The sequence below is a fragment of the Carettochelys insculpta genome, chromosome 3 (assembly GCF_033958435.1).
Source record: "Carettochelys insculpta isolate YL-2023 chromosome 3, ASM3395843v1, whole genome shotgun sequence".
NCBI classification, from domain to species: domain Eukaryota; kingdom Metazoa; phylum Chordata; order Testudines; family Carettochelyidae; genus Carettochelys; species Carettochelys insculpta.
In genome coordinates, this window is record NC_134139.1 from 208,872,269 (window position 1) to 208,885,006 (window position 12,738).

The 12,738-nt window shown below is 67.9% G+C and overlaps 2 protein-coding genes across 2 annotated transcripts in view; one reads left to right on the forward strand and one right to left on the reverse strand.

Annotated features, from left to right (window-relative positions):
• HADHA (hydroxyacyl-CoA dehydrogenase trifunctional multienzyme complex subunit alpha) overlaps window positions 1-1,221 on the forward strand; it is a 45,839-nt gene extending 44,618 nt beyond the window's left edge. The window contains exon 20 of the mRNA XM_074991518.1: window positions 753-1,221. Within this exon, the coding sequence (XP_074847619.1) occupies window positions 753-898 (146 nt within the window). The 3' untranslated portion in view covers window positions 899-1,221. The remainder of the gene's footprint in view (window positions 1-752) is intronic.
• A 3,805-nt stretch (window positions 1,222-5,026) lies between these two features.
• Window positions 5,027-12,738, reverse strand: part of GAREM2 (GRB2 associated regulator of MAPK1 subtype 2) — a 31,161-nt gene continuing 23,449 nt past the window's right edge. The window contains exons 3-6 of the mRNA XM_074989073.1: window positions 11,867-11,997; window positions 9,971-11,095; window positions 7,153-7,316; window positions 5,027-6,129 (exon numbers count right to left, since the gene is read on the reverse strand). Coding sequence (XP_074845174.1) covers window positions 5,241-6,129; window positions 7,153-7,316; window positions 9,971-11,095; window positions 11,867-11,997 — 2,309 coding nt within the window. The 3' untranslated portion in view covers window positions 5,027-5,240. The remainder of the gene's footprint in view (window positions 6,130-7,152; window positions 7,317-9,970; window positions 11,096-11,866; window positions 11,998-12,738) is intronic.

The window sequence follows — 12,738 nt, forward strand, 5'->3', positions numbered from 1 at the left end:
CAGCCAGGGGCGCTGTGCTCGCTGGGCCCCAGCGTGTGTGCCTGCGCCGCTGGCAGGGTAGCTGTGCTGGCCAGAAAAGCTTCCGGTACCTGACGCTGCGTCCCCCCCCCCGAGGGGGCCCCTCCAGCCGGGCTGGAGCGTGCACACGACCCTTCTCACGAGCGACTCGCCCTTGCAGTCTGTGTGCCCGCGCCCATGGCTGGAGCCCGTCACGGGGAGAGGTGCCGTGTCTGCCCCCTGGCTCTGCTGCCAGCCCTGCCTGCACCCTGAACTGGCCTTTGGGATGCAGAGTGGGTGCGGTAAGCACCCAGCACTGTGCGGGAACTGGCTCACCGCAGGTGGTGTCTAGGATGCTGCCAAGCCACACGCCTGGAGCCTGCCAGGGCCGGGCGGGGGGCTGCTGAAACCTGGCTGCAGACACAGCGACCCTGTCGTATTGCTGAAGTGCCCTGGGGCCGAGCTCCATGGTCCCACCTGTCGCCTGCCAACGCAGGACGTGTCGGGCGGGGGCCATGCGTCTGAGTTAGACTGGAATTCCAGGGTGCAGGGCTGTGGGCCAGCCTGGCCAGTCTTGTGGTTCAACCACAACCGCCTCTGAAAAGCCAGGGTACGGCCCGGCCCCGGGTGCCCCTGCAGGGCAGCCAGAGCTGCGCACGAGGGCACAGCCTGAGGGGCGAGTCCAGCCTGTTCTCCCATCTGCCGGCTGGGCGCGGCACAGCGCAGCCCCCCGACTTCACCCCCCTTCTGGGCAGGTCCCTTCAGATACACAGACACAGTGGGAGCCAAGTGGCTGGTGGACAAGCTGCGCAAGTACGAGGCCGTCTACGGGAACCAGTTCACACCGTGCCAGCTGCTACTGGATTACGCCAATGACCCCAGCAAGAAGTTCCACCACTGAGCCTGTCCCCTGCCTCCAGCCTGCTGCACTTGCAGAGCGAGCCAGGCCAGAGCCTGCTGGCCACCCGAGCCGCTCGCGTCTCGGCTTAGCTCCGTGCATCGGGCTGGGGAGCTCTGAACTGTCAGGGTTGCAGCCTGCCAAGTGCCTTAGCTGCTGCTGTCTCAGGCACCCGCTGGGCCGAGGCTGGTTGGACCCTGGGCCTGGCGGTTGAAGATGGAAGAAGGCTTTGCGTTCAGCCTCTGAGCCCACCGTGCTGTGCCGAGGGCCGCCGCTCCCTCCCAGGGTGCAGGGCAAGTGTTTAAAAATAAAGCGCTGATCTCTTGTTTCTGGCCTCTGGCTGCTGAATGGGGGCATGAGGCCGCAGGGCCCGTCCAAGGCGGTCCCGTGCAGCAGGCAGGAGCTGCTCCCAGGGCAGACACAGCACCCTGCACCGCTTGCGGCTGTCTGGGGCAGCCCCCTTCTGCAGGCAGCTTGCTGAGCCGTGGCAAGCTGCCGAAGGGATCTGGCCCTAATGGGGGTGGGAGGGGAGCTGCCCATGCAGCTGCCTTGTGTTGCTCCATAGTTCTGAGAGCCGCTGCAGGCTCCCAGCTGGCTGTGGCCCCCTCCAGGGTGAGAGTGGCAGATGGAGCCTCCGGTAATTGGTAATTGCAGATCCATCCCCCGCAGGCCAGGAGGGGCTGCCCCAGAGGAGTGTAATTTAAAGGGTAAGGCTGTAAATCCTTGTGCCCTGTCAGTGATCGCCTGCCCCACTCCCTGTGCCTGTCGCAGCTGCTGCCTGTCTAGGGTGAGAACAGGGCGCCCGCTGCTCCTTGCCCCTGCCAGGAGCCTCACCTGCCCTCAGGGAGACGTTTCCTGTTCTCTGATGCTTCCTCCTCTTCGCTGGTCCTCACCCTGGCCTGCTGCTGGGCTGTTCTGTCCCCAGCTGCTTCCAGCCTCAGCCCAGCTGGATTCCCCTGGGCCTCTGCTTTGAAGTCATGTCCCCTTGGCTTCCCTGGGGGTGTGGGCAGCTGTGTGTGGGGTGTGCCCACCCCACCCCACCCCACCCATCATCCTGCAAGTCAGACCCTGGCTTCTGAGTGGCACACTTCCCTCCTTCCCCGCTCTGCCCCCAGCCAGTTCCCAGCACAACTGCCTGGAGGGAGCCTGCATCCCTCAAGGGCCCACACCTTCAGCCTGGGGCAGAGCTCTAACCTCTGCTCTCGTGCTGCTGGAGCCTGGCTCTGTTCTCTTGCTGGGGTCTGAGGACCAGGCCTGCCCCCAGAGGAGCTGCCAGATGCTCCAAGGTTACAGCCTGTCGCGTGGGCCTTAGGGATCTGGGGCCCTTGGCTGAGGGGCAGTGCTCTGGCCCCAGCCTTCCTGCCTAGTGGGGCGGGGTTAGGGTTAGGGTTAGGGTCAGGCCCTCCAGGCCAAGCGTGCAGGCTCGATGCACCCATGTGCCTCCGCTCCCTGGCTTGGCTGGGACAGCAGGCGTGCCTCTGGCCCCCTCCCAATCCAGCCTCCATCAGCCACCCCCTGGGCCCCCACCCTGCAGACACCCCTCCAGGGCTCCCGTTTCACCTTTATTTCACTAATCCACAAGGATTAAGGTCATGTGGCCGAGTGCAGCCCCAGCCAAGCACCCCGGGAATTGACAACGGAGCCCAGCAGCGGCTGCTGGCAACCGTTGTTCCTGGGGGGGTGCGTGGGAAGCAGAAGATGTGGCTCTGAGCCTCAGGCACTGGTACGAAGGGCCATGGGCGGGGGCCTTACCAAGACCACAGGGTGCTAGCGGCATTTTGTGGGACCCCAGTAACTGCTGGGGCGAGGGGCAGTGGGAAGGGGTGGGTAAGGCACCTGGCACTGCCAGGAGCGGGAGGGGCAGCAGTGCAGTGGGAAGGGCTGGGTAAGGCACCTGGCACTGGCACTGCTGGGAGGGGGAGGGGGAAGGGCGGCAGTGCAGTGGGAATGGCTAGGTAAGGCACCTGGCACCGGCACGGCCAGGAGGGGGAGGGGGAGGGGGAGGGGCAGCGGTGCAGTGGGAAGGGCTGGGTAAGGCACCTAGCACCAGCACTGCTGGGAGGGGGAGGGGGAGGGGCGGCAGTGCAGTGGGAAGGGCTGGGTAAGGCACCTGGCACCGGCACGGCCGGGAGGGGGAGGGGGAGGGGCAGCGGTGCAGTGGGAAGGGCTGGGTAAGGCACCTGGCACCAGCACTGCTGGGAGGGGGAGGGGGAGGGGCGGCAGTGCAGTGGGAAGGGCTGGGTAAGGCACCTGGCACCAGCACTGCCGGGAGGGGGAGGGGGAGGGGCGGCAGTGCAGTGGGAAGGGCTGAGTAAGGCACCTGGCACCAGCACTGCCGGGAGGGGGAGGGGCAGCGGTGCAGTGGGAAGGGCTGGGTAAGGCACCTGGCACCAGCACTGCCGGGAGGGGGAGGGGGAGGGGCGGCAGTGCAGTGGGAATGGCTAGGTAAGGCACCTGGCACCAGCACTGCCGGGAGGGGGAGGGGCAGCGGTGCAGTGGGAAGGGCTGGGTAAGGCACCTGGCACCGGCACGGCCAGGAGGGGGAGGGGGAGGGGCAGCGGTGCAGTGGGAAGGGCTGGGTAAGGCACCTGGCACCGGCACGGCCAGGAGGGGGAGGGGGAGGGGCGGCGGTGCAGTGGGAAGGGCTGGGTAAGGCACCTGGCACCAGCACTGCCGGGAGGGGGAGGGGGAGGGGCGGCAGTGCAGTGGGAAGGGCTGAGTAAGGCACCTGGCACCAGCACTGCCGGGAGGGGGAGGGGCAGCGGTGCAGTGGGAAGGGCTGGGTAAGGCACCTGGCACCAGCACTGCTGGGAGGGGGAGGGGGAGGGGCGGCAGTGCAGTGGGAAGGGCTAGGTAAGGCACCTGGCACCGGCACTGCCGGGAGGGGGAGGGGGAGGGGCAGCAGTGCAGTGGGAAGGGCTGGGTAAGGCACCTGGCACCAGCACTGCTGGGAGGGGGAGGGGCAGCTGCCAGCCCAGTTCCAGCCAGCAGGGAGGGGCTGCTGCCCCCATGCCAGGACTGGGCCGAGACGGTGTATGTCAGGCTTACCTCTCCCTGCCCCCCACGCGTGGGTCCGGCCTTACCCTGCCAGCTGACCAGACACCCCTACAGTGCCCCCCGGGAAGCGCCCTGCAGCTCCTAGGGAGGTGCCCTGCCTGAGGGAGATGTGGGTGACGCCGTCATGCCAGGAGCTGCTGGGCCTGGGCCATGGGGGTGCAGCTCCACCCCCGTCAGCCACCGTGCTGCCTGCGGGCTGAGCTGGGGACGAGGGTGTTAGCCCGGCCATGCAGGGGCTTTCTGGGGCCCCGGAGACATCCCACAGCAAACTGGCACTGCAGCGGGGAGGGCTGGGCATGGGGGGTCACTAGGCATCTCTGGTTGGCTGACAGGGTGGGGTGGGCTGGGGTGAGCCGGGTGTATACGGACTAATAGTCAGACCAGCCCCACTCAGCCCTGCCAGACAGCCAGAATCCCTCCTGCCTAGGGCTGTGAGCCCTTCTGAGGGGCACTGCGCCCTGCTTCCCTGTGCCCACAGCCACCCCCTCCTGCCTGGTGCTGGCCCAGTCCTGGCTCCATGTCCAGCCCTGCCGCCCACGTGCTCCTCCATGGCCTGCGGGAGGCACTGGCTGGGGAGAGGAGACAGGGCAGCCATTGGGGCTCTGGACACAGGAAGAGGCTGGCAGCGTGCCGGGCAGAGGTAGCCACGGGTCCCCTGCTGTACACACAGGGGTAATGGGGATGGGACTGTGGCCCCTGTGGCACATGGAGGCCCACAGCCAGGGGAGCCCCTGCCCATGGCCACGAGGCTGGGGGTGGGGTGAAGGAGGGTCACACAAAGGCAGCCCGAGTGGGCAGTGGGAACGTGTGTGCTGGTCATGTGCCCATGTGCGTGCCCACGTGCGGCGTGGCCCAGGTGGGCAGGGGCTCCCCTGCCTTAAGGCCCTGGTCCAGGGAGCTGTTCCCATGTCCCTGGGCAGGCCTGTCTACACAGGGGGATGCCCACTGGCCTGGACCCCATGGGCTGGGTCGCTGTGCAGTGCCCCACACTGACAGGCCAGGTCTACCCATGAAGCCTGGCCTGGGCACTGAGGCGTTGTATGAAGCCCACCTCACTCCCCCTGCCAGATTGCATCCACCAGCTGGGCCTCATGTCCACGGGCCAAGTCCATCAGCTGGGCCCCGCGTCCACAGCCCAAATCCATCAACCAGGCACTACGCCTCCTGGCCAAGTCCATCAGTAGGTCCACGGGCCGAGTCAGTTGGCTGGGCCCCATGCCCACAGCCCAAGTCCATCAGCTGGGCCCCACATCCCTGGCCCAAGTCCGTCAGTAGGTCCCAGGTCCCGCTACATCTTGGGCCGCCAGCCCTTGATGAACTGCACGATCTTGGTGACCTGCAGCTTGGTGAGGCGGAAGTCGTCAGCCAGGATCTCCTCAGGCAGCTGCACGAAGATGCTGCCGTCGATGCGCTCGCGGGCGAAGAAGCTCACCACGTCCTCGGACAGGCCGATGAAGCGCAGGCAGCGGGACACCTCCTCCACGGAGAGCACCGCCAGGTCGGCGGGCGGCTGCCAGGGCGAGCCGTCGCCGTTCGGCCGGGGCGCGCCAGGCACGTGGCTGGTGCTCTCGCCCGGCCCGCTGCGCGGGGCCGAGGCCGGCGGCACCTCGATGACGCCCTGGGTGAGGTAGACGCGGGTGACGCCGCCCTCGGCCCCGCGCACGATGGTGGACGAGAGCGGCGCTGCGCTGCGGATCACCAGGCTCTCCGGCTCCAGGCTCTTGGGGGGGCGCGGTGGGGGGGCTGGGCAGGCCCCGGCCCGCTCCGCCTCAGGGGAGGCGTTCTCCGAGGGGTCCAGGGGCTCTGGCACGGCAGGGACCTCCAGCCACTCTGCGGAGGAGGAGGGGCTGGGGGAGTAGGCGGGGTTGGCGAAGGGGTTCAGGGCTCCAAAGGGGGCGAAGCGTTTCGGGGGGTGGGGGGCCTTGAGGCGGGGGCAGCTGTGATAGGTTTTGACGGCGGCGGCAGCGTCGCCCCCTAGCAGGGGCGTGGAGCGTCCACTGGCCACGCTGGGGCCCGGCTCGGCGTAGGTCCAGGGCTCCGACCAGGCCGGCTGGCTGGGCTGGGCGCTGGGCGGCAGGGCCGAGTCCCCAGCCTTGCAGTCCCCCCAGGTGCAGGGGTAGCAGTAGAGGGAGTAGGAGTCCGGGGAGGGTGAGCAGCTCCCGCTCCGCGGCCCTGACCTGCGGGGAAGAGAGAGAGTGGCAGCGCGGCCGGCAGCTGCTCTGGCTCTAAACCGCCCGCCCCAGTGCCCCGGCCCGGCCGCAGCCATCCTCGCTCGGGTCCTGTTCATCCCGGTGCCTGGCGGCCGGAATGCCGCTGGGCTGCCCCCGGCCAGGACCCCTGCCAGCCTCCCCGGAGCAGGGCCTTGCCGCGCACCAGACGGGCAGAACGCCAGGGCTGGATGGCTGGATGGCCGCTACAGAGGGGGAGGGGGAGGTTGGCTATTCGGAAAAAGTATTTCCCCAGGAGGGAGGTGAAGCGCTGGGATGTGTTACTGAGGGGGTGGTGGGATCTCCACCCCTAGAGGTTTTTAAGCCAGGATCGACAAGGCCCTGGCTGGGATGATTTAGTTGGGGCTGGTCCTGCTTTATGCAGGGGGCTGGACTCGATGACCCCGAGGTCCCTTCCAGCACTGGGATTCTGAGCTGCTTCACACCAGCTCGGCTACAGGGTGGGGCTAAGGGCCAGACCCCCCCCAGCTCCTAGATGGGCCAGCCCCCAAGTAACCTAGGGGGCAGCGGGGGATCTCCCAGGGCTGGGATAAGAGACCCACCCACCCACCACCCAGCCTTGAGTGACTGGACTGGATGGCACACTGGGGCAGGAGCAGGCCCCACACTGACGGGGGCCCAATTGTGCCTAATTTCTAGGCAACAGCAGCCTTGCCTGGGTGTGACTGGCTTACCCACGCACAGGCGGGGTCTCACTAGGCGAGGGCAGGGCTATAGCGGTAACACACACACACATACACACACACACTCTCTCTCTCTCTCTCAATAGCATTGCGTGCTGGTATGAGCCGCTAGGCCTTCCCCAGCTGCAGGCAGTGGAGGCTGCAGGCCGCAGCAGCGGCCGGTGAGCAGAGCCGGGCGCTGTAGGTGGGGGCGTTTGGCCAGGACAGGGGTGATGGCGAAAAGGGCCCCCGCCCCGGTTGGCGTAAACTTCCCCCGCCCCCGCCCGGCCAGGGCCCCGCGCTCACTCACGCATCGTGCAGCCCGGCCGAGTAGTACGAGAGACTGGGGCTGGGCGAGGGCGCCGGCTGCAGCTTGGGGATGCGCAGGGGAACGGGCGGGCTGGCGGTGGCGTGGGGCCGGCCACCCCGGGGCGGGACGGGGGGTGCATTCAGCAGGCGGCATTCCTCCTTCACCTGGAAAACACGGGGCGCTGGGGCTAGAGGGGGCCCAGCCACGCCCCTGCCCAGCCCTGGGTGCCTGGTCACATGCAGACACCCCCTTCCCCCCCCCGCAACTGCCTAGCCCTCTTCATCAGCCCCCACATCAGCCCTGCCAGGTGCATTACACCGAGCCCAGCTGCTGGCACCAGGCAGAAATACCCCCGGGACCGGCCTGGTCGAGGGAAATGACCCCCGCCCCCCAGCTCTGGCCTCGGGCCTGCTTCTGTCCCTGCCGGTGCTGCACCCCAGGCAAGGCTCATGGCCGTGCTGCAGGCTGGACACCCAGCTGCCCTCTTCCCAGAGCCCAGCCCCCACTCCCCACAGCAGGGCCTCTTGACTCGGAGCTGCTGCCCCCCAGCAGCGCCAGGGTGCGGCACGGTGGAGGGAGGGGGTGGCCGGAGCTGCTCCCAGACCTTCTCTGCATTTCCTGGCTCAGACCTGGGCCTGGCCCGTTTCCTCCCGCAGGGGCGGCTGTCCCTGGCTGCGCCTGAGCTGGGTGGGTGCCCAGGAGCTGCGGGGGCCCTGCCTCTCCCCTTGGGTGCCCGTCAGCTGAGGGGCAGGAGGAGCACATGGCCTGGGAGTGAGGCACAGCCAGAACCACCCCACCCCCAGCTGCCCCAGGGGCAGGGAGTGGAGACCCACACCAGCCAGACCCTCCCCAAGACAGGAGAACTGGGCTCCAGGGAGGCACGAGAGCCAGCCCAAGTCCCCGTGTCACCCCCAGCCTCGGCCCCTGCCCGCAGCCGGCCATCACAGAATAAGCTCAGCCTCACCCACAGGCAGCGTGGGCTGGGCCCTGCCCTCCCCCTGGAGTTAGTGGGGGCGGTGACAAAGGTCCCGGGTTCAAATCCTACTGGCCAACAGGAGGGGTTGTTCCTTCAGCCCCTCTGCGCCTTTGAGCCCCCCAGGCTCTTAGCCCAGGCTGATGATGTGACCATGAGGTGTGTGCCTGTGTCACACGTCAGCCCCTGCAGTGACACCTCGGAGCAGCACCAGCGTGTCTGGTTCATCGAGCGCCCTCACTGGGCCATGGAGCCTGGGGGGCACTGGCTGGACTTTCCTGCCAAGCTACCCTCCAGGTGGGGCCCACAGTGGCCACCTGCAAAGACCTGGCTCAGCCATGGCCTGGAGACTTGGTCACGCAACGCCAAACTCCGTTGGGGGCTGTCCTGTTACACAGCGAGCCCAACGGCCTCCCTCCACACGGCCCAGGGTCTAACGGGGCCTGGGCACGCCTCCATGTCTTCACGCTGGCTCCTCATTGCCGGAGCAGCTCCGCAAGGCACTGAAACGCCCAGGGACGAATGGCCCATCCGCACAGAGGGCGTATGCCAGACACACTTTCAACCCACCTGTTATTCCACCTCTGCTACATCCTGTGCCAAGGCCTCTGCACCGGGGCTGCGTAGCTGAGTAGCAACTGCAACTCACAGCCTTGCTGTTTACGAGTAACCCTTCAGCTCTTAGGGCCTAAAGCCGGGGCAGCCAGCACGCCAGCCGTGTGGCTATTGGGCAGGTGAGCGTGGTGAGCTGGGCTGAACAATAAAGGCATTTTCAGACTAACATGGCTAATTTGCCACTGCTCCAGACCTGTCTGGACACTGGGGGCTACAGGAAGGGCCCGGCAGGCTCTTTTGGGCCAGGTTGGAGGTTCACGTTCACCTGGGCTGGACAAGCCTGTTCGGATTTGGGGTGATTGCTTTCCGTAACCGGGGGGGGGGCACTGTCCCAAGGAGGGGCTCCTTGGCCACTTACAGAGCGAGGGGAGGCGTCTCCTCTACGGCCGCGGGTGAGCGCCACCTGGCTTTTAGCTCCAACTGTGGCAGCTCCTGCACTGAGCGCTGGAAGTCCCAGATTTGAGTCCCGCCCCCCTTGGGCAGCTCCATAAAGAGGGGACTGGCTGTGGCACAAGGGGAGCTGGAGCTCATCAGGGGACTGCTGGTGTGGTAGCAGACGTGCTCTCTGTGAGGGGAGGGCCCCCCAGCCCTGGCTGCAGCTAGCCCTGTTCTAAGCAATTCCACTGAAATGCGCCCCAGAAACACCCTTGGATTACAGGGGTCTGGGGCAGCTCACGAACCCCACGTCTGCGCAGGCCCCGCCCCTGGCTAATGGTGCCAGCGATGAGCCACTGCCGCAACCCCCAGGCTGCTCTGCCCCACGCTGGCCGAGGGAACGACCCCTGAGCTGAGGGACGCAGCCTCGGTGGGGCCTGAGGCCAGCCAGGCCGCCCCACTCTGCCCCATGTCCTCATGCTTCTGGTACGGCAGCCTCTCAGCTCCACCTTGTCTCCACCCAGCGCCGGGCTGTTCTGACCTAGCCACTCTCTCCCTGGGCACTGACAGACGCTTCAGGGACTTGGCGTGGCTGAGAGGTGCCGGGTCAGCGCCCAGGGCAGGGCCATGCAATGCACGGAGTGAAGAACAATTTGACCCAGGCTCAGATATTGGAGGCCGGGCAGGACTCCTGGGACCTCCCTGGGTTATACTCTTCCTTGCTGGAGGAGCGCGGGGACCCTGGGTGTGGCACGTGCCAAGGATGCCCAGCCTGTGGGGCATCGGGTGCACCTGGGGACCAGGGCCCAAGCCTGTTATCCGCTCGTGGAGGCGGCCCTGCAAGGGAGCACTTACCGCTTCAGACTTGGGCGGGATGGGCGGTGGCACCTCACCCCCTGGCTCCTCCCCGGGCTGGGGGGGGCGGTGCGGAGAGCCCAGCGGAGAGGAGAGGCCGAAGGAGATGAGGTCCCGCTGCCCTTTGCTGGCGCTGCCCAGGCCCAGCAGCTTGCTGCTGGGCTCCGAGAAGCTCTCCAGGTGGGGCCAGAGCTCCTCGTAGGGGATCTCTGGCAACTCCGCAGTCCTCGCCTCCGGCTCGGCCCAGTCGGGCGTCACGTACTCCCGCTCCGGCTCGGAGAGCTCGGCTGGGGCGGCACGCTCGGGACGGGGCAGCAGTGGCCCGGCCGGGGGTTCCTCAGTGGCGTGGCTGGCGCCCCCGCCATAGAGGCAGAGCGAGAGGCGCTGGAGGGCGGGGGCCAGCTCCTGGCGGGCGCAGCCCTGCAGGCAGAGGCGGACGTGCCGCGGGCTGGCGCACTCCTCGGCCAGGTCGGGCCGGGCCTCCCGCACGGCTTTGGAGTACTCGTCGGGGTCGAAGCGCTCGCGGCAGAGGGCGGCGCTGTCCCGCAGCAGCTTCTCCAGCTGGGGGTCGCCCCAGAGCAGCCCCTCGGGCAGGGCAAAGCGGGGCATGTCGCTCAGCAGCAGGAGGTGGAAGGGCACCGGGGCGGGCAGGCGCAGGATGCAGCACAGCACCACCGTCCTGGAGATGATGCCCAGCAGCTTGTAGCAGTGGCCCTCGCGGATGGCGTGCAGGTCGTAGGGGTTGCGGGCCGGCCGGCTGGGCACGGCCACGTTGACGGGCAGCCGCACCCGCTCCACGATGCTGCGCACCGTGTGCTCGCCCTCGCGCATCTGCAGCTCCAGCGGGCTGCGGGTGCTGAAGCGCCCCTTGCACTGGAAGGGCAGGCTGAGGCTCTCATTGGTGCGGTGGTTCATGCAGATCAGGCAGGGCACCTTGCCCTTGGCCGCCTTGCCGCCCAGCGCCCCAGCCTTGCCCAGCCGGCGCAGGAGGGTGGGCAGCCGCCACTTCTCCTTGGCCGCCTTGGCCCGCAGGATCTCTGCCTGGCCCATCAGCGTCAGCTCGTCGCCCGCCTGCAGCGTGAAGTTGTACACCTCGCTGTCCTCACTGAACTCCCCCGACACCACCTGGCACGGACACCGAGGGGTTAATGGGGCCGGGGGGGGGGGCATTGGGAAGGGCATGGGCACTGAGGGGTTAATGGGGCAATGGGGCCATGGGCACCGAGGGGTTAAGAGGGCCGGGGGGTGGGGGTGGGGCGGGGGCATTGGGAAGGGCATGGGCACTGAGGGGTTAACAAGGCTGAGGGGAGCCAGGGGCATTGGGAAGGGCATGGGCACTGAGGGGTTAACAAGGCTGTGGGGGGGGCATTGGGAAGGGCATGGGCACTGAGGGGTTAACAAGGCTGGGGGGGGCACTGGGAAGGGCATGGGCACCGAGGGGTTAACAAGGCTGGGCGGGGGGGGCGGGGGCATTGGGAAGGACATGGGCACCGAGGGGTTAACAAGGCTGAGGGGGGGGCTAGGTACGGGGCGGTTCATAGGTATTGAGGAGCTAATGGGGCCAGGGGTCATGGGAACCAAGAGGTTAACGGGGCTGGGAGTGGGGGCTGGGCACTGGGAGGCACTGAGGGGGCTAATTGGGTGCCAGGGCACTGGGGCCCGTGGGGTGAGTGGGGCCCATGAGGCCCAAGCAGGAAACAGCCACGGCTGTGGACCAACCAAGCGTTCGGGTCCCATGGAAGAGGACCCCCAATGCCCAGGACTCGCCACCACCTGTGCCAGGCCAGGCCCACGGCTCCCCATGGCCGGGATCCCAGCATCGCCCCCTGCGGTGACTGCCCCATCCCCGGCACTGCCCGTGCGCCCAGGGACCTGCTCCCCGCCGGCCGCGCTCACCTTCACGCTGAAGGCGATGGTCTCCATGACGAAGACACGGTCCGGGAAGCTGCTGGCCACCTCCTCCACGCTGTTGAAATACTGGACGGGCTCGCGCACGTCCCGGTCCTGGTCCAGCAGCTTAAACTTCCCTGCAAAGGGCCAGGCCAAAGCCCTGGTTAACGGTAGCAGCCACAGCCACAGCCCCAGGCAGGATCCCCCGTCCCCGGATCCCAGCGTGGGCCTTCGAGCGAGGTGTCCATGCCAGCCCTGGAGGGGTTCCCGGTACAGCCAGGGGCCCTGCCCATGAGGAACCCCAGCAGACAGCACCGCGCGCCCTTGCGTGCCGCATCCCCAGGAAGGGGTCCCCACAGCGCAAGCACGGGGGTCGTTCCCAGGGCAGCCTGGGTCTCCCGCCCTGCGAGAGCACCGCCAGCAGCGGAGGGTAACGGGCCCAGCCGTGGTGGGAGATGCCCTCTGGGAGCACAGGCCCAGGACCGCCTCCGGCTGTGCCCAGAGACGCCCAGGGTCCCTCGCTGGCACAGCCGGGGCTGGGCGCCACGACACAGCTTGTGGTCCAGCCCCCTCGGCGGGCACAGGGCGAACAGCCAAAGCTGGGCTGGGGAAGGGCCTGTGGGGCAGGGCAGGGCTGTGGGGCCAAACCCAGAGCAGCGCAGCCCACGGAGTCCCACCCAGCCACTTCCCTGCCGCCACCCGCAGGCGGCCGTGGCTCTCGCTCGGCAGGAGAGCAGCGGGTATGAGCTGACGGGGACGCAGCGTAGAACAGACTTGTCAGCACAGGAACCAGCGGCCGTCAGTACCCTTCCTCTTGGGGAGAGGGGCCCAGAGGGGTCCCTGAGCCGGGCCCTGGCCCCCCTCCTCCCTCTCCAGCC